The sequence below is a fragment of the Mus caroli genome, unplaced genomic scaffold (assembly GCF_978045245.1).
Source record: "Mus caroli unplaced genomic scaffold, Mus_caroli_1 scaffold_6, whole genome shotgun sequence".
NCBI classification, from domain to species: Eukaryota; Metazoa; Chordata; class Mammalia; order Rodentia; family Muridae; genus Mus; species Mus caroli.
The window spans coordinates 97,498,762-97,522,346 of record NW_028227261.1 but is presented as its reverse complement, the minus strand read 5'-3'; the positions used below and the strand labels follow the sequence as shown (position 1 = coordinate 97,522,346).

General features: G+C 49.5%; 1 protein-coding gene across 5 annotated transcripts in view; it reads right to left on the bottom strand.

The window, feature by feature from the left end:
- The window catches only part of Epb41l4b (erythrocyte membrane protein band 4.1 like 4B), a 147,545-nt gene extending 124,199 nt beyond the window's left edge, over window positions 1–23,346 (bottom strand). For all 5 annotated transcript variants that reach the window (XM_029475977.2, XM_021160258.3, XM_029475978.2 and 2 more), the window contains exon 1: window positions 23,041–23,346. In XM_029475977.2, the coding sequence (XP_029331837.1) occupies window positions 23,041–23,346 (306 nt within the window). The remainder of the gene's footprint in view (window positions 1–23,040) is intronic.
- Window positions 23,347–23,585: the final 239 nt, after the last annotated feature.

Below are 23,585 nucleotides of genomic sequence, written 5' to 3'. Positions count from 1 at the left end.
AGACTTCTCACAATTGCAAGAAGTCTGGTGATGAATTTATCAGGGCCTTGCCCCAGTGTATCCACAAGACACACCTAGAGGTGGCAGTAGCCTCATTCTAGGCAGCATGCCTATCAGCAGAGGGTGGAGATGCATTTCTTGAGGTGTTGTGACTGAGCAGTGTTGATTCTTACATAGAAGCCTTGACCTCGGAATGTCACAGTACTTGGAAACAGGGCGTTTAAAGGAGTCAGGTTAGAATAAGGCTATCATGGCGAGCCCTAATCCACCCGTGTCTATAGAGAGCAGTCAGGCTGGTAAGCCGGCTCATTAAATAAAGGTGCTTACTGTCAGGCATGGGGACCTGAGTTCAGTCCCAGAACCTACATGGTAGAAGGAGAGAACTTATTCGCAATGTTATCCTCTGACCACCAAGGTGTTGTTTTTTTTTCCCCCTGTGGTGTGCATACCACACACACATTAAATACGTGCGATAAAAACGAAGAAGAGTGTAGAGAACAAGACAGGACAGGACAGGACAGGACAGGACAGGGCACAGAGAGACACAAGGGATGAAGATGCTCTGAGGAAAGTCCACCAGAAGACAGGAAAAGGGCATCAGGGGTAGCCATCCCCACCCAAGAAAAGTGCTACCAGCACTGTGGTCTTAGCTCCATCACCAGAATGAAGAGTGCAGACTTCCCTGCTTAATGTTCCCAGCAGGTGGCACACTGCTTCAGTCTCTCTAGCCAACTGACAGAGGGAGGGAGGGACAGGGCTTCCAGTTAGAGAAGGTTGGCCTCTAGGTCCCCAGGCCTACAGCCAGCAGAGTCAGACTCAGACCCTGCACCTTGTAAGTTTGCTTCATCCATAAAATGAAGCCTGTGCTGTCAAGGGGAGTTGGGGCAAAATGAGGAAGCGCACTCAGCACTGTCCCTGCTCCATGGGGGAGCGAGAACAGTGTCCAGGACCTCTCTACCCACCCCACTGTAAGCAAGGCCCTTCACTGCATGGCAGCCCTTAGGCGCTGTTGCTGAAGACAACAGCGCACACAATGCCTGCCCCTGTAAACACCAATTGTTACACTCAGAGTAATTACACTCTGTGTGTGTGTGTGTGTGTGTGTGTGTGTGTGTGTGTGTGTGTGTTGTGTAAACAGCTCAAAAGGTTAATGAAGAGAAAAGCCAGGAAACTTTTCCTTTAATACCACCTGTGTTTCCAAAAGTCCTAAGACTGTAACTGGGGCATCTTTATCCACTCATCGGATGCAGGCACACATAAACGAAGCTGGTTTTAAAGATGGGTTTTAACTTTTGATCTTTCTTTTTGGGGGGCGGGGTGGTGACTCCATAGTTTTGTTGTTCATGCTATTTGGGGTTTTAGGGGGTGGCTTTTGTTTTTGTTTTTAATGCAGGGGCTGGAGAGGTGGCTCGGCTGTTAAGAGCATTTTTTGCTCTTGCAGAGGACCCAGATTCAGCCCCCAGCACCCACATAGCAGCTGACAACTTCGGGTGACTCCAGCTGTAGAGCATCCTCTACCCTCTCTTGCTTCCAAAGCTACCGGCTACACATGTGGTGTACTTCCACACAGCCAAACATAAAATAAGAATAAATAAATAAATCTTTGAAAAAAAAAAAGTAGCCACGTATGGTTTAATCCTTTAATCCTAGCACTCGGGAGGCAGAGGCAAGTGAATCTCTTATGAGTTCAAGGTCCATCTGGTGTACAATGTAAGTTCCAGGTCAGCCAGGGCTACAGACAGACAGCTTGTTTCAAACAAACAAACCAACAACAAAAACAAGAAGAGTAGAAGTCACTGCCTGTCTGCAGGGAGGCGGGAGGAGCTAAGCATGAAGCTTAGTGTCCAGTGGTCGAGCACAGAGGAGAGGTTCATACAGGTTCACATGGAGAAAAGGAAGGTGTGGGACTTGGGTCTGCAAGGGAGGCATCAAAGTGTCTCCCCAGGCATATGGTTTACAGTTAACGTGAGCTGCTGTGATTAAGACCTTGGCTGTAAGTTCACCATACAAAGTGTGCTTTGCCCAGCCATTAAGTGGGGGGAATACAGCCCACTCACATATGCATTTTTGTAAGGGACAATGGAATGCCAAGCAGGCCAGGAACTTGAACCAGGACTATTGTGAAATGTTCCTTTAAAACAGAATGCACATGTAGGAAATTATTTACAGAACCAAACACCTAAGAACAAATACAGTAACTGCCCAGGTTGGTCATAAACTAACCTCAACTTCCACCAGTTCGGGCAGAACACACCTGGAAAGGCACCGGTCCCCACGGCTCTGGCACCAAACCAGACTTGAACCAGTCCCAATCCCATGCCTTCTAAGAAAGGAGGGGAACATCGATAACAGGGTTGTCACACATTCTGAGCAACTTCTAGTGGATCTGCAGAGACTAAAAATTGATCACCAAGGGATGGGACAGGCTCACCACTCTGAGGCAAGGCAGAGTACATATCACGTTTTCCCAGTGTTTGATGAAAATTTAGAAATACAAATTTTTATATAAAATGTAGAGTATTGTTTTAAGACCTTACTTAGACCTTTAGTTGCCTTTAAAAAAAAAAAAAAGGCTCAAGTGTGACATCCATAGAAAATGGACAGGTCCAGTTAAGGCACTCCCCAGTGTAGACAGCCTGGGAAGCCACCCTCTAGGACTTTCCCCAGTTTAACTTCGACCTGCTGCTGGAGGCTTCCTTGTGCCTCTTCACAGGTTTCATCCCTTCCTTCCTTCCCTCAGCACCACAGATTTATTGTGTCTGTTTTGAAGCCCATACCTAGAGAATCACAGGGTGTTTATCTTTCACTGGAGTGCAAGTGCGGGGAGAGCACCCTGGACTCCCAGCCCGGCCTGCATCCATGAACAAAGGCACAGGTGGCACTTTACAATTGCAGAAGGAAGAGAAATGAGATCCAGTGAATTCCCCTTTTGTGTGCTCACGCACAGAAGAGAAAGACCTGGGACATAGAACAGGGAGGAGATAAGGAGACTCCATGATGGGTGGCACAGCGGTCAAAGTCGGCGGAAGGGAGGGTCTGTTTCCTGATAACAGGGATGAGCAAAAGACTGGCCAGTTCCAGAGGACAGTGGGAGAAGCCAAGGTTCTCAGTGCCCAGAAAAGCAGGAAACAAGCAAACGCAGATGACAGCCAGGAAGACTCTGGGTACAGCAGACAGGTTTCCAGGAAGGTGGAGGGGGAGAGGTCAACAGAGGGCTGGAGAGGCTGCTTCTACACACACACACACACACACACACACACATTTACATCATGGCCAGTCTCAGACAAAAGGTCAATGGAATATAGACACATGTCCCCTTGGCTTTAGCCATGGTCACTGTTCCATGCCATCTTTTCCTCCCCTGGCCCTTCACTGATTTAAAAGAATTCTTTGGGATGAATTCTAAGAATTCTAAGTAGTGTTTCTATAGAAATGCACACATCTGAGCTGTGTGACAGATGTTAACATCTGTGTGGCCCTCCCTCCTCCATCTACCAGAGGCAGCAGCTATTCTGATTTGCCTCCTCCACAGATGAGTTCTACTCATTCAGACCCGCATATAAATGGAAGCACAGGCTCCCCTTTCCAGTGAGGTTAACTGCACTCAGTATAACTGGCACGAATACCAAAATGTATCTTCACAATTCATTTTGAGCTCGGCACAGTGGTACACACCAGGAGCCGAGGCAGGATGACCACTTGGGCCCAGGAGTTCCAGGCCAGCCTGGGCAACACAATGATATTTATGTCCTATTTTGAAAGAAAGAAAGAGAGAGAGAGAGAGAGAGAGAGAGAGAGAGAGAGAGAGAGAGAGAGAGAGAGAGAAAGAAAAAACGAAAGGAAGACAAGATGGAGCTTAAGCCAAGCTGGCATCCACATGTCTCTGTCACCTCTCCTGTACTTACCTCTATAAATACCTAGCAAGCCTTGAAATCCATGTTTCAGAGAGGTCTAATCCCCACTGGGACTCAGAGGCATGGCTCTTAATGAACTGCTAGAGCCAGGCTGTCTTCCCTGTGTCTATGTCACAGACTCCAGTTTCTGTCCCTGCTGTGTCCACAGCATCTGTCCCAGTGCTCTGACAGAGCTGGCTTCTGCCATCCTCAGAAAAGCAAGGTGGCCTCTCATGGTCTCTTTCTCCCCTCCTGTGTTGTGTCTCAGCAATTCATGGTAAAACTATATAAAACCCAAAGCATTCTCTGCAATTGTGGAAGGCACCATTTCTCACTAACTTGCCAGTAATTTGGGGAAATATACCCCTCTCATTCAGTCTTGACTCTGTCTGGTACCTGGCTTGATTCTGTGTACACAGCACCATTCAACAAATGCCTGCATGCTTTTTCTCTCTCCTTGGAAAGTGTTGACTCCTTCCATGTGTAAGGCAACAAAGCAAAGAGTAGGTACTGCCTCTTTGGTTTTGTTTCTGTTTTTTGTGATGCAGGGTTTCTCTGTGTAGCACTGGCTGTCCTGGAACTCATTCTGTAGACCAGGCTGGCCTCAAACTCAGAAATCCATCTGCCTTTGCATCCCAAGTGCTGGGATTAAAGGCATGTGCCACCACTGCCTGGCTGGCACTGCCTCTCTTTCATCACCTATACCAGCTGGTGACAGTGACACTACACCCATGCTCAGGTACTCTGGGCTCAGAGTTCACAGGAGCCAGCTCGCTGGCACCTGGCAGGGAGAGTATCTCACAAGGTCCGCCATGGCTGTGCCCCATTTCCTCCTGGCTATATTATCTATTCAAATCTTCCTAGATCTCTCCTTAAGGGTCTGACTGGTCTTTTGTGCTGGCCTCATGTAAACCAACAAGAAATAAAGGTGCCATGGGGCTGTGGCACCTTAAAAAAAATTACACGTGCATGCACATGCATACACACACACAACCAACCTTTACAAAAACAAAGATCCAGTGACCCCTTCTTTAAAGGGTTCTCCTCCTGAGCTCTCAACCTCAGCAACTTGCCAGGCATAGACATGGGAAGACATCTGCTCTTTTTACCATAAGTCCTACCATTAAATACAACCACCAAATTCACTGGCTTCCAAGTTCGTACCCAATCCCTGAGCACCCATCTTTCTGCCCAAGCCCAGCACCAGGTTAACTGACAACTGCACCTCAGCTCACCTGTGCCTGCGGGGAGGCTATCTAGCATCCTGCAACACCTACCTCCACTGCCCTAGAACACTCAGTGGCCACAGCTTTCCTGTCCATCTCCCCAAGCTCAGCCATCCAGGAGCCACTGCTGCATGCCCTCCTCAGAGAGGCTGTTCCTACCTGGACCATCTACACGAACTTTGTCACCTCCCCCTCAAAACCATCCCCAACCAAAGCCTCTTTGCTCCCAGTGAGTTCCATGAAGCTCCATTTGTCCAGCTGGGATGGTGTTTGTCATTCCATTTCATATTGTGGTCATCAGAAAGGCATGGCGACGTGGCCAGTAGCTACCTCAAAAGTCAAAGGAGCAAGCAGAATTCTCTAGGTCTCAGCTGCAATATCCATTTGTTCAAAGAGGTCAGAACAAAATACCATGGACTCATGGCTGAAACAACAGAGATGTCTTTCCTCCATATTCAAATCGAGGTAGAAACAGGGCTAGTTCATCTGGTAGCACTTTCTGTTTTAATACTTTACAATTACTTCTTATTTTATGTGTATGGTCATTTTGCTTGCATGCATGTATGCCCGGCACCGACTGAGGTCAGAAGAGGACATCGGATTCCCCGGGAATAGAACCGGGGTCCTCTAGAAAAACGATTGCTGAGCCATCATTCCAGACCCACCATTATAGCATTTTTTTAAACAAATTTGTTTTTAGTAGATCATCTTTCCCCAACTCTCCTCTGACACACCTTGCTGTTGCTAATCTCCCTGTATAGCATAACTCTAGTCTCTTCTTCCATCTCCCATATGTCCTCGTGCCTCTTCTATACCCCACACTCTCAACCCCATCCTCTGTTGACTGCTTTTTTTTTTTTTTTTTGAGACACTCTGTCCCACTAAACCTACAGTCACCCGATCGTCTTAGCTGGGACAGAGAGAGCTTCAGGATCTGCCTGTCTCTGGCCCCCCAGCCCTGAGATTGCAGGCACACACCACCGAGCTCTTACATAGCACCGTGGGTCCAAATTCAGGTTCTCATGCTCACTGGGCAAACTCTTTACAGACTGAGCCACCTTACCAAACTCCCCCCTCCACCGCAAATTTTAAAGAAGATATTGAAAGATGAAACACAGAAAGCTGGAGCCAGGCTTCCTGGTCCCATCCCATTCTAGAGACAAGATCCCAGATGAGACTTCAGTTTGACACCTCTGTTGCCTCCTCCATAAAATAGGGAAAGAAAACCTTGTAAAGCCCTGGGTGGCTATGGGGTGGCGTCAGGGTGGCTTTGCATGTAGCTTGAAGCTCTGCTGGTATAGCACAAACACAGCTTTTGGGGAGTACCCTTTATCTGGGGTAACTGCTACCTTTAGGAGCCCTCATATCATTTTCAACACACAGTGCTCTTCCAAAACCAGCTGGCTTATCACATCATATACTCAGCACAATGCTCAACATTTAACATCTGGGAGACACATCACAAAACTGACCCAGTCCAATTAAGCCGAGACCTTTGAAAGATCAGTCCTGCTCAGCAGCTCAGAGGGAGGCATCATAGGTGACTTCTGGCTCCCAGAGCTGTATCAGATGCTATGCATAGGCTTCAGAGTCTCTCATAAAGTTTCATTCTTACCCTTCAACTTCAAAGGCTGAGCTTACAGCACCAAAGCTAGCACAGGCTCAAAGGGTCAAGGTTAAGAGGAGACACCAGCAGGTCAGTGAGGGATCTTTATTACTGTGTATGCTCAGTATGTGTGCTCTGGGAATGGCTTAACTGTCCTGTAATCCCATCTCCTCGATTGTACAGTAAGGGTGCCATTAGGACTATCTGTGACACAGACTACACTAAATCATAAAACCATGGTATTGAAGAAGGAAAATGGCTGGTGCACCTTAAAGACATTATGTTAAGTCAAGGCAGGCAGACAGAAACTACCACCCATGGTAGGATTCTACTTAAATGCCCAGCGTCAGCAAATCCACAAAGACAAAAGATTAGGTTGCCTAGAGCAAAGGAGCAGTGGGGAGTGCCTGCTTAATGGGTACAAGGTACACAACACTGAATACAACAGGTACCATTCACCTTAAACTTTATGTCATGCCAGTTTCACCACAACGAGAAATCATTTGCAAAACTAAAAGGCCAGTAGAGCTATATATTATTCTAATGACGATATAAACAACAGCTAGTCCATGAAAAGTGTTAGGTCTGCCTGTGGCAAAAGTGTCCCTCGGGCAAGTTCCCAGGAAGGAAGGGAAGGAGGGCAAGGGACCACAAATGACAAGCTCCAGCTGAGATGAGTGAGCCTGGAGAGATAACCGGGCCCTGAAGAGGGAAGAGTCAACTACACAGAAGTCAATACCAATACACGCCCGAATCCTAGCACCTAGGAGGCTGAGGCAGGAGGATTTCTATGAGTTTGGGGCCAGTCTGAGATACACAGTGAATTCCAGGGTAGCCTTAAACTACACAGCAAAACATGGTCTCAGGAAAAAAGAAAGGAAGAAGGGAAGGAAGGGAAAAAAAGGAGGGAGGGAGGGAGGGAGGGAGGGAGGGAGGGAGGAGAACAAGCCTTGAAACATTCTAGGGATAGCACCCTGCCCCACCCATATCCAGTAATCCTGGGGTTACCAAGTACCTGACGTAGGTCCCAGAAACTACGCTTTAAAAAGCTCCCCCAGAAGATTCTAGAATATATGAAAAATTTCAATATCACTATTCCATGAGTTGAAGAGATAACTCAGTAGTTAAGGCCATTATTGGCTGCTCTTCCAGAGGACCCACATTCAATTCCTAGCACCCACATGGCAGCTCACAACTGTCTCTAACAGGGGATCCCACACCTTCTGGCCTCCAAGGCACCAGGCATGCCCATGACGCACAGACATACATACAGGCAAAATAACCGTACATATAAACTAAATTTTAAAAAAAAGTTTCAAAGCATCATTATAGCCCAAGGACTGAGGCCATGATTCTCTGGAGGCTGGCACACTATACAGAGATGATCCAAGAGCCTGGACCATTAGGGACAACTGGGAAGGGGTGCCCATCGCAGAGTTGTGTCCTTTTGGTGGGAGTCCTAGAGTCCTGGAGTCTGGGAGAATAATAAACCTATAGCAGGTTCACCTAGGACAGCAAAATAAGACGCTCTGTCTCCTTTTTAGCAGGGTATGTATGAAGCATGTCAAGGACAACCGGTACCCTGCCGTGGATGTGCTCCTGGAAGTGGGGCTCTGCCTCTGAGCATCTGCCTTGCCCACAGAGGGTCTTACATAAGCTAGAGGCTCTATGGCTTACTTCTTTTGATAGATGAAATAGCTGTAATAGAGCAGGTCTCTTTGGTAAATAGAATACTCTAGCCATCTGGGCAACTCCTGAATGGGAAAGGCTCAACTCTCTGTGAGTGAATAAATTAAACGGCACATTACAGTAATTCCAGCGCACACAATCCTTTTTCTTTAAAAAAAAAAAAAAGAAGACAAGGCAGGGAGAGGGCTTCTCGCTATGCAAGCGTGAGGGCCCGAGTTCAAATGCTCAGAACCCACGTTAAAACATTAGGTGCAGAACTGCATGCCTCTGCAATCTCAGCGTTCCTACAAGGAGATGGGAGGCAGAGACGGGAGAATCCCTGGATGCTTTAACAGACACATGGTAAACAGTAAAGAGATCCTGCCTCAAAGTGAAGGGCAAGGTCAACTACCCAAGGTGGACCTCTGACCTCCACTGGGTACCTGTCTCATACACAAACACACATACACACAAAGACAACACACAAGCTTTCCACTTTTCTTTAATGAAGAGACTACCGTCTCTTTAATGAAGAAGCTATATGGTTTTTTGGGTTGGGTTGGGTTGAGTTGAGTTGGGTTGGGTATTTGTTGTTATTATTTTTCCAGACAGGATTTCCCTGTGTAGTCCTGGCTGTCCTGGAACTCACTCGGTAGACCAGGCTGGCCTCGAACTCACAAGATCCACCTGCCTCTGCCTCCAGAGTGCTGGGATTAAAGAGTGCCACCACAGCCCGGCAAGACTGTAGAATTTACTTTAGATGTCATTGCTTTTATAGACAGGGTCTCACAATGTAACCTTCTGCCCTACACTGTGAAATGATCCTCCTGCCTCGGCCTTCTCAGGACTGAGATTACAGGACAGGCATGCCTGCATGTACCTCCACACTTGGCTAAGACTACTGCAGCAAAATGGGGGCTGGGAGGCACTGGGTCTTACCCCACCTCACAACGCTAAGGCTTTCTGGATTCAAAGCTAACAAACCCCTAGCTCTAGAATAGCAGTGTATCCTGGAAAACATTTTCCGAAGCTTAGATTCCTCCTGTTCCCATTAAGACCGTCCTGATCCCATAAAATCTCCTTGCCCTACTAGATCTGCCACTGGCCACTCAGAGGCCTGACCTGGACCCCAGTTCCAAGGCAGCCTGGGCCCCTCCCTGAACTCTGACCAGCCATCCTCACTGTCATCAAAGAGGTACAGGTGCTGACTAACAGATACAGAGCAGGCTGCTTGAGCCTTGGTCTCAAGCCCCAGCCCACAGGAGCAATAAAAGGCTTGCGGCGGATGAAAGCCAGGGATGGGCAGCTGGGAGTGCATGGCAGGTTAATAACTAACCCACCTGGGCCTTTACCAAATATCAGGTGCCTGGAAGACGCCCGTGTCCACATCACAGGCCAGAGATCCCCGCCATGACTGCTTTAGAAGGCCCTGCCTGCTTTAGAAGAGGCAGAGAGTGGAGCCTCCGGGAGAGTATGGCTGCTAAATGAGTGGGTGTCACCAAGAAAATCTGAGAGCCGCCTGCCCAAAGTCAACCTGTTTATATTCTCATCATGTGCCGGAGAGAGCAGTGAGCATTTTCAGGAAGCTGGAAATGCAAATCCACCTCAGAACCAGTGGTCTCCTCTGGCTCCAGGAAGCCAAACACTCAGTCATTCCAACAGACCCAGAAATAGATGGCTGCATTCCGTCTGGAGGGTTAGAGAACACTGGCTTTGTGTTCCCTGAAACACACTGGCACACCCAGCGGGGGGTCGATAGAAAGGACTTGCAGAGGGCTCCCTGTAAGGGTAAAGGGAACCCATACAGGAGAGATCAGGATAAAAAAGTGTCTATCAAGGAGCTGGTAAGGAAACCGAAAGTACACAGAAGAAAAAGAAAATATTCCTTCCTCCCATCTACAGGAGAGGAATCTGGACCTCTTTAAAGGGTCAAGACCAGTGGGAAAGGGTTAGGCTTGCTGGCAGGCACAGAGCAAGGGGCAGGAACCTTGAACACGCTGTTTCGAGCCCCAGGGCCTTTGCATATGCTGTTACAACGGTCGGGAAAGCTGCTCCTCTGTTTGCCCTCAGAGTGCAAAGTCTCTCCGTGATATTTTCCATTCATCCGGGAGTTTTCTCCCAGGTCTTACCCGTTAGGCCTTCCCACTGAGTATCTACATCAGGTTTGGTTATGTATCTCCACCCACACTTCCTGAGCATCAGCACCTATCCCAGTGATGTACACATCCTGACTCAGGGGCCTCAAATGCAACCAGTTGCCAGGGTGACCAAATGTAGCAAAATCCAGAAAATTAGGAACATAGACAGGACAGATGTCTCAGCTTCTGCAGCAAATACATGGTAAAAAATGAAAACTGAAAGAGGAGAGAGGGCTAGCCAATTGCTTCATGGAGACTGTCAACAAAGCACAATTGGACCCTGCTACAAACCGAGGAAAGTCTTGACATTAGCTAAATACATGATATCTAAAAGCAGCTGTTACATTGTATTGAGATGTTTTCAAAGCCTTGTGAATGCCTTTTAAAGTGTAGCATTATCTTCCAGAGACACCTAATGAAGTACATGTTTGAAACATCATATCTGAAACTTATTTTAGAGTCACTGGGGAAGGCCAGAGCTGAGGATATAAATATAGAGTGCCTGGGTCAAGACCGAATTCTCATGATCCATGCTTAGAGCCCATGATACACTTCTGGGCTGACATCCCAGTCAGTAAGAAACTCACTTTAAAAGCATGGGGACCTAAACTCCATTTCCAAAGACCATGTAAAGGATAGTGGTACACACTTGTAAGATTCTCGTGCTGGAAAAGCAAATAGGTAGATTCTTGGGGCTCCCTGACCGGCCAGATGAACAGAATCCAGGCCAATAAGGGACCCTGTCTCAATACAATACAATACAATACAATACAATACAATACAATACAGTTGGGGACCCAGAACCCACCCAAAGGTAGAAAGGCAGAACAGAGTCCACAAAGTTGTTCCCTGCCCTCCACACACTTGCTGTGTCACATGCATTTATACATATCATACACACACACACATACACACACACATACACACATACACACACACACATGTACACACACACACACATACACACACACATACACACACACACACACACATACACACACACATACACACACATACACACACACATACACATACACACACACGTACACACACACGTACACACATACACACACATACACACATACACACATACACACACACACGTACACACACATACACACACATACACACACACATACACACACACATACACACACACGTACACACACACACAGGGTGGGGTGGATATTAAAACACAAAACAGTAGATGGCATCTGAGGCATGAGGAACAGCATTCTAAATTGTCCTCTGGCCTCCACGTGCAGATGTACTCATGTACACCCACACCCATACACATGTACCTGTACAAATACACACATGCACAAGCGTGCACGCACACGTGTGCACACACACACACACCAGCACTAATGTGGGCAGAATGAAGCCAAGACTCTCTCACCGCTCACTGCTCACCCTGAGCCCCCAGCAGCCGCTAATACAGCTCATGCTGTCGACAGCAGAGTCAAACACCGACAAGTCCTCTTCAGCAAGGAGAGGCTGCCAAGGAAGCCTGCCTGCCTGCCGACTGTGTTCTCTGAGGGAGGGGATAAGACAAGCTCACTGAGGAGTAGGTGTGAGGGTGAAAGAGCCCAGCACAGAGGGAAGGCACAGTGGTAGCAAAGGCAGGCACTGGGGCTAAGGTGGATCTCCAGAAGGAGATCCGGGCGACCAACATTTAATCCTACCATTAACTGGGGGAAGTGAAGGTGGGAGGTGAGGGTCCTGGCTCGGGAACAGGACACCTGCCCAGCATTCATGAGGACCTGGTTCAATCCCCAGCACCAAAAAAGGAAGACCACAAGCACTGCTGCCACTCCCATTAGACTGCAGATATAAAACAAACAAAAAAAGCTGCAGAATGCCTGCCTGATACCAGAGCAGAAGGTATCGCTGATGTCTTTATGTGCTGCTGGGATGCTGGGAAAACACTTGGCATAATATTAAGAGGTCCAGCCCACTCCCTTAGCTATGCATCCTAAAAGAGACACGTGCATGAGATACCAACCTGGGGACCAAGTCAAAGAGGTTTGACAAAATGTTTGTTGTTGTTGTTGTTTTTCTTTTCCAAATAGCTCTAAACTGAAAACATCCCAAATGTCTCCAAAGGATAAACGGACCCATTATAGTTATGCAACAGAGTAACTGTAGAGCAGTTAGCACCCCGGGTACCTCATCATCATGGATGGGTCTCTCTCACACAAGGCTAAAAGAAAAACAACCTCAGCTCACAGCACAAGAGACTAACAATGCACTGCTCAGGCAAGTCCTTAGAAAGAGGGGATTAAGGCAAGCTTCAGGAAGAAGAGCAGGAATGTACCGCAGAAAGCATTTCAGAGCCATGTCTGCACTGGGGATTGGTCTGTGCCTGAGCTGGGTGGTGGGGGTACAAGGATCCTCACTGTATTGTCCTAAATTCTTCCTGTTCTAGAACATCTGACTGACCAGGCATGGTGGCCCACATCTAGTACTACAGAGGCCAAGGATAGGAGGTTCGATGTAAGTTGAGACCAGCATGGGCTACAGAGTGAGCGGCTAGGTCAATCTGGGCTAGAGTGAGACCTCGTCTCAACAAAAATTCTTTTGTAATGATATCTCACTTTTTAATATGCTGGACAGAAGACTTGCCAACACTGGGCAACTCTGACAGAAATGTAACGGGAGAAAGAAAACTGGCTCATCACCTCCCACCACCACCACCAGACTAAGACAGGATTAGAAGATACTGAGCACAGAGCAAGTTGCAAGGGAGACACCACAATCCTATCAACCAGGAGGTAAGGGCATAGCAGGTAAGGGCCTGCTGCCAAGCCTGAGGATCTGAGTTTGAGCCCTAGGACCAACATGGTAGAAAGTAAGCACCCACTCCTGCAAGTTGTCTCCTGCCAGCCAAATATGCACCGTAGCACCATAGCATGTGCACAGACACGCGCTATTTAATTAATAAATAAATTAATTAATTAAAATAAAAATCAAGAGATAAGGGCTGAAGGCATCTACAGCTCCAAAGACAGCAGCACTATTGGATGGAGAGGTCTGGGTAATGCAGTCCAAAACCCATACACTTCTCAGACTTGAATATGCAGTGTGCAGCCTACAACCGAGAGGGTTGCAGCTAAATGACACAAGCCTTACACCAAAGGGCAAATGCTGTAGGAATCTACTTAATGAGATGAGAGCAGTCAGCTTCAAAGGGACAAAAAGCAGAATGGGGGGCACCAGGACCTGGGATTGTATAGCTGGAAGTGAGGAAGGGTACGCTGGCCCTTTAATACTATGCAAAGTTGTTTTTGAGCATCCCAACAAGGATGGACCCAATCTGGCTTTCCCAGAGCCCTTTTCCAGCTCAGGTGGAAGCAGCCCTCCTGTTTCACAGACTGTTCCTGGGAACTCCCAGGGAGCACTGTCAAGGATCCAGGGGGAAGGGCTAGGGCGGGGGGAGTACTGTGTGGTGGGGGGGGATGAAGAGTCAGTGTTCAAATGGGGCTGGGGTTTTCATTTAAGAAGAGAAAAAAGTTCTAGAGGTGACTGGTATAATCGTTATACACTTCAAACCGTTACAACGGTAAGCTCCGCGTTACCTTGCAAGTTTTGAAAAAGCTCTGCTTTAGAGCAGGCACAGCTGATCAAGGAAACAGGCGGTGAATCGGCATTATCAGGCCACTCAAAAGCTAAGGTCACGCACGACACAGAGGACAGCACTCTGATGAGGGTCTGGAAGAGCATCGCAAAGCTCAAGGGTGTGTCCTCTGAGACTTGTGGCACTTGTGGATGTATACTCAGAGAGGCCAGCAAGGTGGAAGACTCCAACCCTAGGACCAAGCTCAGCCTTCGGTGGCAAGCAATCACTGAGTGGTACCACATTAGCATTAGGACAGAACCCTAAGGAATCTTCCGGTTCTTAATTATAAGAAGAGAAAGCTGTGCACACTAACTAGGTAGGACTGGGGGAAACAGCCAGCAAAAACTGCTCAGAACCCAAACTCCAGAGACAGAGTGCCAGTGTGGTACAGCAGAGCCAGGGGTCTTTATGGTTCTCCCTGGAAGTTCCCAGGAACACAAGGTGAAACAGGAGGGGAGGGGAGGGCTGCTTGTGTACCTGAGCTGGAGGAAGCAATGGAAAGGGAGTCCGGAAATTCAGACTGGATCCGGATGGACCACATTTCCCAGGCACGTGGCCTGTGGCCATCTGCTCTCTGGAAACCCCCTGGAAGGAGAAGGTAATACCTTGCCAGGCAAGACCATTAAAGAAACGACACAAATTCTGTGAGCCTGGGAGGCAAGGTGCTTATCAGGCACCAGAGCAGATGCTCTGTGTATCAACCTCCAACCCCCAGAGACAGAGGAGGCAACAGCAGGTATTACTCATTTGCCACACACAGAGAGGCAGGGCAGACTTAAGTCAGTCAAAAGCAGAATGCAGAGGGTGAGAAGCTTGGGAAGCCTGCACAGTCGGGAAATGTTCTGCTAAGAAAAGAACAGGCCCAACAATAGAGAATACTTGCCTAGCCATGTATAGGGCTGTGGGTTCAACTCCCAGGTTACAAAACAAATCAAAACAGAACCCGCCGTGCTGATGCAAAGACTAGAACAGCGACTCAACAGTTGCTACGCAGCAGGAAGGGAAGACGAAAATCGGTTTTCTTGATGGCAGTTTTAATGCTGTTCTACTAGACACTTCTTTATGAAGACTGCTTTTTACCTAGGTGTTGAAGACTGGCATTCAAGTCAGAAGAACTGGCTGGTTGTGACACATGCCTTTAATCCCAGCACTCAAGAGGCAGAGACAGGTAGATCTCTGTGAGTTTAAGGTCAGCCTGTCCTGCAGAGTGAATTCCAGGACAGCCAGGGCTACACAGAGAAACCCTGTCTTGAGAAACAAGTAACAAACCAAAACCCAAAACCAACAAAAAGAAAAAGAAATAAACAAACTGCACTCAGTCTACCAAAGATGTGACCTCAGGCTGGAAGTCCCAAATGGCCTTCAAAGGCAGAAACTGTCATAAGACTCTGGGGTCCCCACACACCTGTGAATCCCTGGGACAGGCTCAGAGCCAATCACCCATCCCATGCCCAGATGACCTGCCAAACCATTCTCAGACCATTTTCTCCACAGTCTGTGCCTGAAGCTGGACCTTGCTAGCTGTGTGGCTAGCGAAGGTAAGTTGACTGACTCTTCAGCTAAGACTGACTCTCCTATAAAACTCTGGGGAAACAGTCTTTGTGAGCTTCATAGAATTCCTGAGCACAGATCCTGGATCTCATGCACTTCAAAGGTCCCTCACAAGTCACACAGTCAGAGTTTACAGCCCTCCATACCTGCCCCAAGGAGCCCAAAGGGTGAATGGGCTCCCTCCTCCCTGCTCCTATCCTCTTTGCCTTTGCACCTGCTGCCCAGATACCTTCTAGCATGTATCCTTTGGGACAGCCCCAGCCACTACAGCATCAAAGCTTTTCCAATTCTACCACACAGTTCAATGGCCCCTCCCTTGTACTGCTTCCTATGGGGTTACATGTCTTCCATTGACTATGAACTCAAGAAAGACACAAACGCATACACGCGGCCCCCCACACACACACACACACCGCCAACACACTAGAAGAGCTTCCACAGGCCTTGTTAACTACAGAAAATTTGCCTTGCACAAGCAAAAACACTTTGAAAAACAATTTTTGTAAATAGACTTTAAAAGTCAAGTGACCAGGTAAGCTGATACAGTTAGCTGGAGAGGAACCACAGAGGCTGAAGATGCAAGGCTGGAGACACTGGAGCAGAGGGGGTACAGGCAAGGCTCCAGCCCACATCCCACAGATCAGCTTTGGCTGGAGGCTTTTGCAAGCATTAAGAACTGTGACTTCTTTCTTTTCCTAGGTTCATTTCTGTGGCCTGGATCTATACTCAGGGTCCTGGGATTATCTTGGGTCCTGGGAATGCTCCAAAGGCTAACTGTTGTTATCCTTGAGTTTTACAGGAGAGAGCTGGGGGCTTAGCTGGCAGGTTAAGAAACAAAAAAACAGCTTAGGAGAGAAAGGGTTTATTTTATTTTATTTTATTTTTAAAGATTTATTTATTATATGTAAGTACACTGTAGCTGTCTTCAGACACTCCAGAAGAGGGAGTCAGATCTCGTTACGGATGGTTGTGAGTCACCATGTGGTTGCTGGGATTTGAACTCCGGACCTTCGGAAGAGCAGTCGGGTGCTCTTACCGACTGAGCCTTCTCACCAGCCCGAAAGGGTTTATTTTAATTCACAATTCCGAGTTAGTTAGAGAAGCAACTAGTCCCACCCACAGTGGAGCAGAGAGAATGAATCTGTGCACACCTACTACTCAAGCTGACTTCTCTGCTTACACAATTCAAGACCGGAACTCAAGGGAATGAATGTGGTGCAGTCCACATGAAGGCTTCTCTTCTGGTATCAGTTAACATAGCCAAGACGATCCCCACAGTCAGGGCGGAAGTCAACGTGATGCAGACAATCCCTCACTGAGCAGGTCCCAGGTTGTTCTACATTGTGTCAAGTTGACACCTAAAACTAACCACCAACTTATGTTCCCTGATGCAAGGGACTCAAGAGAACCCGCCAGAGGAAGAGTGGGGGGAGGGGAGAGCTCCAAGCTTGCTTCTCACCCAAGTAGGGAGCTCAGAGGAGCAAGCCCACTGCTGTACATTCCTAGAGTGTAACAAGTGGAGGCCCATAGCTTCACTGTAAGGTCAGGGTCAACAGGGCCTCTCCAATTGGCCCTTTGCAGTTCACCACCCAAAATACACATTTTCATACGAACACAAAGATTAAAAGTACGGATGGAGACATAGCACAATGTCACCGGAGGTTCCAACCTCTCACGAAATCTGAGAAGCTGTCACTGGGTAGGGCAGAGTAGTTAAAAGTGGATGTCTGCAGCCAGCCAGCCCAGGAGGTCCAGCCGTAGGAAGGACACATACTGGAGGAGGAGGAGGATCTCTATGGTTACCAGGGTAGAAGTTTCCTAAGGTCCTCACACAAAAAGGTAAGGGGAAAACTCATCCCCATGGCCTTCTGCTAATTTCAAAACCAGGGGCAAGATTCAGTGAGATTATATACATGGGAAATATTTAGCAAGTTAATGTTTGCTCAGAGCATGTACCTCTGGAGGGTCACGTTACTGGTCCTGGAAGAGATCAGGGGAACCCCCACTCGCCAACCACACCCCTCCCTTCCTCACGCTGCCCAGTGTGGCACCAGCTTCAGGCAGTCTCTGCCACATCCCACCAGGGAAGGGTGCCTACCACTCACCTCGCTCACTCCCAGCTCAGCTTGCCTTTCATGATAAAGGCACACTTTACACAAACAACACAATCTCACAACCCAGGGGGACAGTCTGGCGAGGGCTGCAGGGCAAGGGCTGCAGGGCTGTCATTCGCCAATATCTACTTATATGAGATGGCCTGGACCAGGCAAGGCAGCCGAGGCAGCCAGACCTTGGAGGTTTCCTTTTTGCTCCCTCGTTCTTCCCTCCCACCATGGAGGGGCAGGGAAACCGATCACCCATGCATGCTCCACACTGGCACCTTGCCCTTCCCCCACATGCTCACCTGATTCCATCTATGAACTGCCCCAGGGCCCTCTGCCCCTTCTCCCAGGGATGCCCTCCTCACCCTTCACCTGGAGTACTGCCACAGCGTAGCTGGCATCCAATCCCTCCTCCAGCCCAGCCTCCACTCCACTATAGCAAAAACAGGCTCTCGGAAACAAAGGCCAATACCCAGGTCAAAGACTGCCTCGAGGCCACCATATACAAGCACACCAATCCTGGGTTTAATGCAGTTGCCTCTGCTTGTCGTCAGAGACAGAGTGTATTAGAGAATGTGAAGGGACACAGCAGTCAGCACCGTCTTCAGTGGAGGACTGTGAACACTCAGGAACTTGGTTCGAACCTGGAATGTCAGGCGTGAACTCTGTGGATTTTTGTTTTGTAATTTTTGATCGTATTACTTTATGTGTATAGATATTCTGCTTGCCATACAGTCTGTGCACCAACTGTGTGCTGGGTGAGTGTCGTGTGTCCTCTGGACACACAGTTACAGAGAGTTGTGAGCTGCCAAGCAGATTCTGGGAATTGAACATGGGTCCTCTGGAAGGACAGTCAGTGTCCTTAACTGCCGAAGCCTCTCCAGCCCCAAGAGCCCTGCAAATATTTGAGGAGGAAAATAACACACACACACACACACACACACCCTTTCTGCATAGGTAAGACGAGCCACAGCAAGCGAGCAAGCGGGACTTAAGGCTCCTACAACCTAGCTTGCTGTGTGCACCATTCCAGCCCTCCAGGGAGTGACCACAGGGAAGTCACTTTATGGCCCCTGGCCTCACTGACCCATATATACATTGGATGAAGATGTGCTTTCTCAATTCCTAAATAAGGAATATGATCTTTATGCTGTACCACATATGCTCTACCAGTCCTAAGAGCCTGTGTTTTTCTCTTCCAAAGTGAAGCTTGTTTGTTTGTTTGGTTGGTTGGTTGGTTGGTTGGTTTTTGAGACAGGAGGGTTTCTCTGTGTAGTCCCAGCTGTCCTGGAACTCACTCTATAGACCAGGCTGGCCTCGAACTCAGAAATCCACCTGCCTCTGCCTCCCAAGGGCTGGGGATTAAAGGTGTGCCCCAACACTGCCCGGCTGAAGCTTTTTTAAAAAAAGCATTTCTCATACAGCACCCAGCTTCCAACCCCACTAAACAAGAGCTAGTCGAGGGGAAGCCTGCTGGTACGGCTCACTTCTGTTCCCCTAAAGTCCATACATAAACTTCTCCAAATTCCATAGAAAAGGACGAGACATCTACAAAAATTATGACTTTCTAGCAATCCTCCAATGCCTTGCTGTTTACTGAAGCATTCTAATTTGTTTTTAATCATTTCATCCCCCATTTAAAAACAAACAAACAAACAAACAAAACGGGGAAGCCAACACTCAGAGCCCAAGTGGCCTAGGGTGGCAGTCAGGCTATAAAGTAACACTGAAATTCTCCGCGTTTGCACAGTACCCTAGTGAGCTGATGCCAAGTTCCAGATACAGTGAGAGCAACTGTGCCAAATGCTACACTGGCCAACCAGCCTTCCCCTGCAAGGCATGGCGGGAGTGCTAACTGGCCAGCCACTGGTCCCAGCAGCTTTGCACACGGGGCTGCTGAAAGATACACATACACTGGCTCGCTCACACAGGCAACAGAGGCGGGGCTGAGCGGAGGGGCCCAGAGCAAGAGCCATGCCAGGGATTTAGTCAACAGAGGGCTAAATATGAGTCAACAGTGGGTGCTGCTGCCAAGCACACCAAGCAGTGGGATCTGCAAACGCATTCATAGAAGGAAAGTGCCTGGCTCCCTCAGACCAGACCACACCTGAAGGCTGGGCATGGCTGGACTAATAGGAGGGAGGTGCCCTTCATGAGAGGGCAGGGTTTCTGAAGAGAAACTGAAGAGAAACGGCCCAGGGTGGCAATGTTGGTGTTACCTGGAAGCTGGGCTTGTGCACCAAGCCCACTTTGGATTGTATATATAGGTGAGACCTTCTCGTTCATTTTTTTTATTTGGTGTTGAGAAAGCTCTCACTCTCTACTTGAAGGACCCAGAACATCCAGGCATGCTAGCAGATTCAACCAACCAGACTCCAAGTCTGTTGGGAGGGGACTCACTAGGAAAATGGCAGTGGGTTCTCCTTTGATTAATTATGACAACTGGACCGTGGCTCTGCCAAGTAACAGTAGATTTAACCTGCTTCCATTTCAAACATCAAAACGTTCAGGAAATCCTTCTTTCCCGATACCCACCTTACATCCTACCCCCGCCCCCCACCTGCCCATCCCAACCTTCTGGAACATCCCACCAGGGACCGTTTCTCCTACTTCCAAATGTGTCTTCCTGGAGCCTCCAGGCCACTCCTCCCTGACCTTTGTGTTTACAGTAAGTGGCTCAGCACACTTGAGACACCCCATAAAGGGTGAGTAAGTGCCACAGCCTTGTCATACCTGAGTGTGTTACTGTGTCTGAGGCCATCCTGGAACACAAGTGTCTGTCCTGAGAGGAGCTAATATAAAAGGTTTATGACAATACTTTACCACTTTTGTACGCTGAGCAAAGGACTTCTTGAAGCTACCAGAGGGATTTAATTACAAAGGAGTCATAGTTACTCTGGCTAGTTTTCTGAGCCTTTATGGAAGGGATCCAATATAGAAGGAAGCTTAGGGGTACCAGGTCAAAGGTAAATCCTATCTGTGTGACAAGCAGCCAGGCAAGGCCATAGCCCAGAAAGCAGTAAAAATCCAGAGACAGAACAAGCACCCGTGGGGTCAAATGCCTAGAAGGAGGCACAGAAAAGGAATCCAGTAAAGTGGGTCTGAGGAACAGCACAGATGCCAGATTCACAGGGGAGCCACAGCTTGGCGCTAAACCGCTGTAAGAATTAATTACAGGAACCAGCACTCCGATCTGGGAAGGTTAGTGGAGGGGATTTACTGATGCAATTCCAATATCTAATAAATCTTTAAATCAATGAGCCATGTTCACTGGCAATTCTTCTCCATCTTTCCTCCCCGAGAGCTTACACGACATAGCCAGCATTGATTTGCTTTCTATTTGTCTATGGACATGGCGCGTGGTCATATGTCTGTTTTTATAGATACAACTTGAGGTTCATTAAATCACACATTTAAAAAAAAAAAAAGCAAAAAAAGCATCAAAAAGATCTACCATCTGAAGGACACCCGAGATGGAGGAATTCCTCTGTGCCCTTTTTTTTAAAAAAAAAAAAAAAGAAAAAAGGGAAGAAGCCTTTTAGGAGGCCACTCTTCCCCTCCCCCACGACCCCACCAGCTTCAGTCAGTCAGCTTCCCAACCCATGCGTTTGTGTACCTGTTTGGATCTCTTTAGCACACAGGCACTTTACTCCGTTTGCAATTTTTCATCTCAGAAACACCACTTAAGCCTGTCGCACAAACCTGACAGTAGCAATACATTTTATAAGCCAATTATCCCTGGGGAACAGACACGAAAACTACCAGGCAGGGAGCACCGACAAAGTTCCCAGGGGTATCATTCCTCTGCCAGATGCAAACTGCGCCACAGCCTCTCCATACCCAAGCTGCCCACTCACCTAGCCTCTGCTCCCCGACTCGCAGGCTGCCTCTCTGCATCAGAGCTGGCGAGCCTCATTCTTGGGGAGCGGTGACATGCATGCTTTTTAAAAGACAACAGCTTTGGGCTGGGGAATGTTGGCACCTTTTCTATGAAAAGGCCTCGCAAGGATATTTTTGTGACAAAATGCTCTCCTATAGAGCACAGGAACCACAAAAATGAAACTACCATAAATTGAAGCTGTCTCCAAATTAACCCACACGAAGCAGCATGAGAGCCTAGGCTAGCAAGGCTGATTTTTCCCATTTGAAACCCTTACAGGTTAAATGTTCTCTCCTCAAGTCCAACGAATTCCTACCACCCAGTTACAGATTGTCCGGAGGCCTAAACGCTCCGGACAATCTGTAACTCATCTAAAGCTCAATTACTGCGGTGTCTTCAGTCATGCCCAAAGATTCCCGAAGGCACCGTCTGCCGCAGCGCAGTGGGCGCCCGTTAGTGCAACGTTTGATAGGATCTGACTGGCCCCTTCGGCCAGAAAGGCTCTTTTGGCGGCTGCACTCCCGTCGGAGACACTGGCGCTGGCCTAGCTTGCCACTGGAACTGGGCCCGGGTGCAACCACCTGTGGGTGTGTGGACCGGACGCAGGCCCTGGTGCTGCCACCCCGGGATGCCCTGCGCGTCCCACGCACACTGCCGGGTGTGAGAGAGAGTGGGTAGGCCAGTCCAGAGGGGGCCGGGGCCAACTCCCAGCACGCCAAAGCTTCTCTCTCCGTTCAAAGCGGACCTGGCCTGAGTTGGCTCCCAAGTCGCTCCACTCCCTGCGAGGTTGTGAGCCAGGGAGCACTTTGGGATAGGCTCCCTATGGGGGCCATCCATAGGGAATCGGGAGAAGGCATAGCGGCAAAACTGTTCCCTAAGCCTCTTCCCAAACTTGGGGCACCTGCTGAGCAGCAGGCAAGGATTTCTTCTCCACCAAGGCCTGATACCCAAAGCGGGATACCCCGGAACAGCCCTGCGTCGCTTGAAAAATTCTACTCAATCCAGCATCGGAAGGCCAACATTGGCAGGGAATGCCGGCCACCTGCGCCAAGGGGAGGGGACGTAGGGACGTGTGCATGGGATAGCATGGGGTAGGAGTGAGGCACAAAAATCCTAGGTGGTCGCCAAAGAAGGGCGCCGCAACCCTGCGGTGCAAGGTGCCAAAGGCTGGGCCCCAGAGCATACCCGGGCTGGTGGTCCGGGAGGGTTCATGGCTGGGGAAGATTGGCAGAAGATGGGGGAGGGGTCCCCCCAAAACAGCCCGCGTAGCTTCCCAGAGAGAAAGAAAGACTGGGACAGGGGGCTCTGCCCCAAGGAGAGCAGGCTGCCAGTGCCCCGCACGCGCCGCGTCACTCACCGGCAGGTCCACGCTCACTTCGGTTCCGTCGAGCAGGAAGACACGGCAGTAAAGGGTGGCCTTGGCAGCTCCCGAGGCGGAGATGTGCACAGCCGCGCCGCCGGTGAGCAGGGGCCCGCCGCCGGCCGGGAACACGCTGCCCCCGGGCGCGGCGGGCAGCACCGAGGAGCTGGCGGCGGCAGCCGGGCCCCCTCGCGGCCCCCCGTCGCGCTCGTCCCCCAGCCCGGCGGCCCCGCGCCCCGCCGCGCCCCGCGCGTAGCGCTGCATGGAGCGGCGGCCAAAGGTCCGGCGCAGGAACCGCAGCATCCTGGCCGGGGGCGCCCCCTGCCTCCGCCCCCTGCGCTGTCGCCGCGCCGCCGCCCGGGAGCGCCCGGCGCCGCCGTCAGTGCCCGCCGCGCCGCGCCGCCTCCCGCGGGCTGCGGCCCCGGGCTCGCTCCCGCCCCAGCCGAGGCCGAGGCCGCGCTCCGGCCGCCCGCGGGACGCGTCGACCGGGCCAGCGCCCGCCGAGAGTAGCCGCGCGGGAGAGAATGCGCACAGGCGGCCCG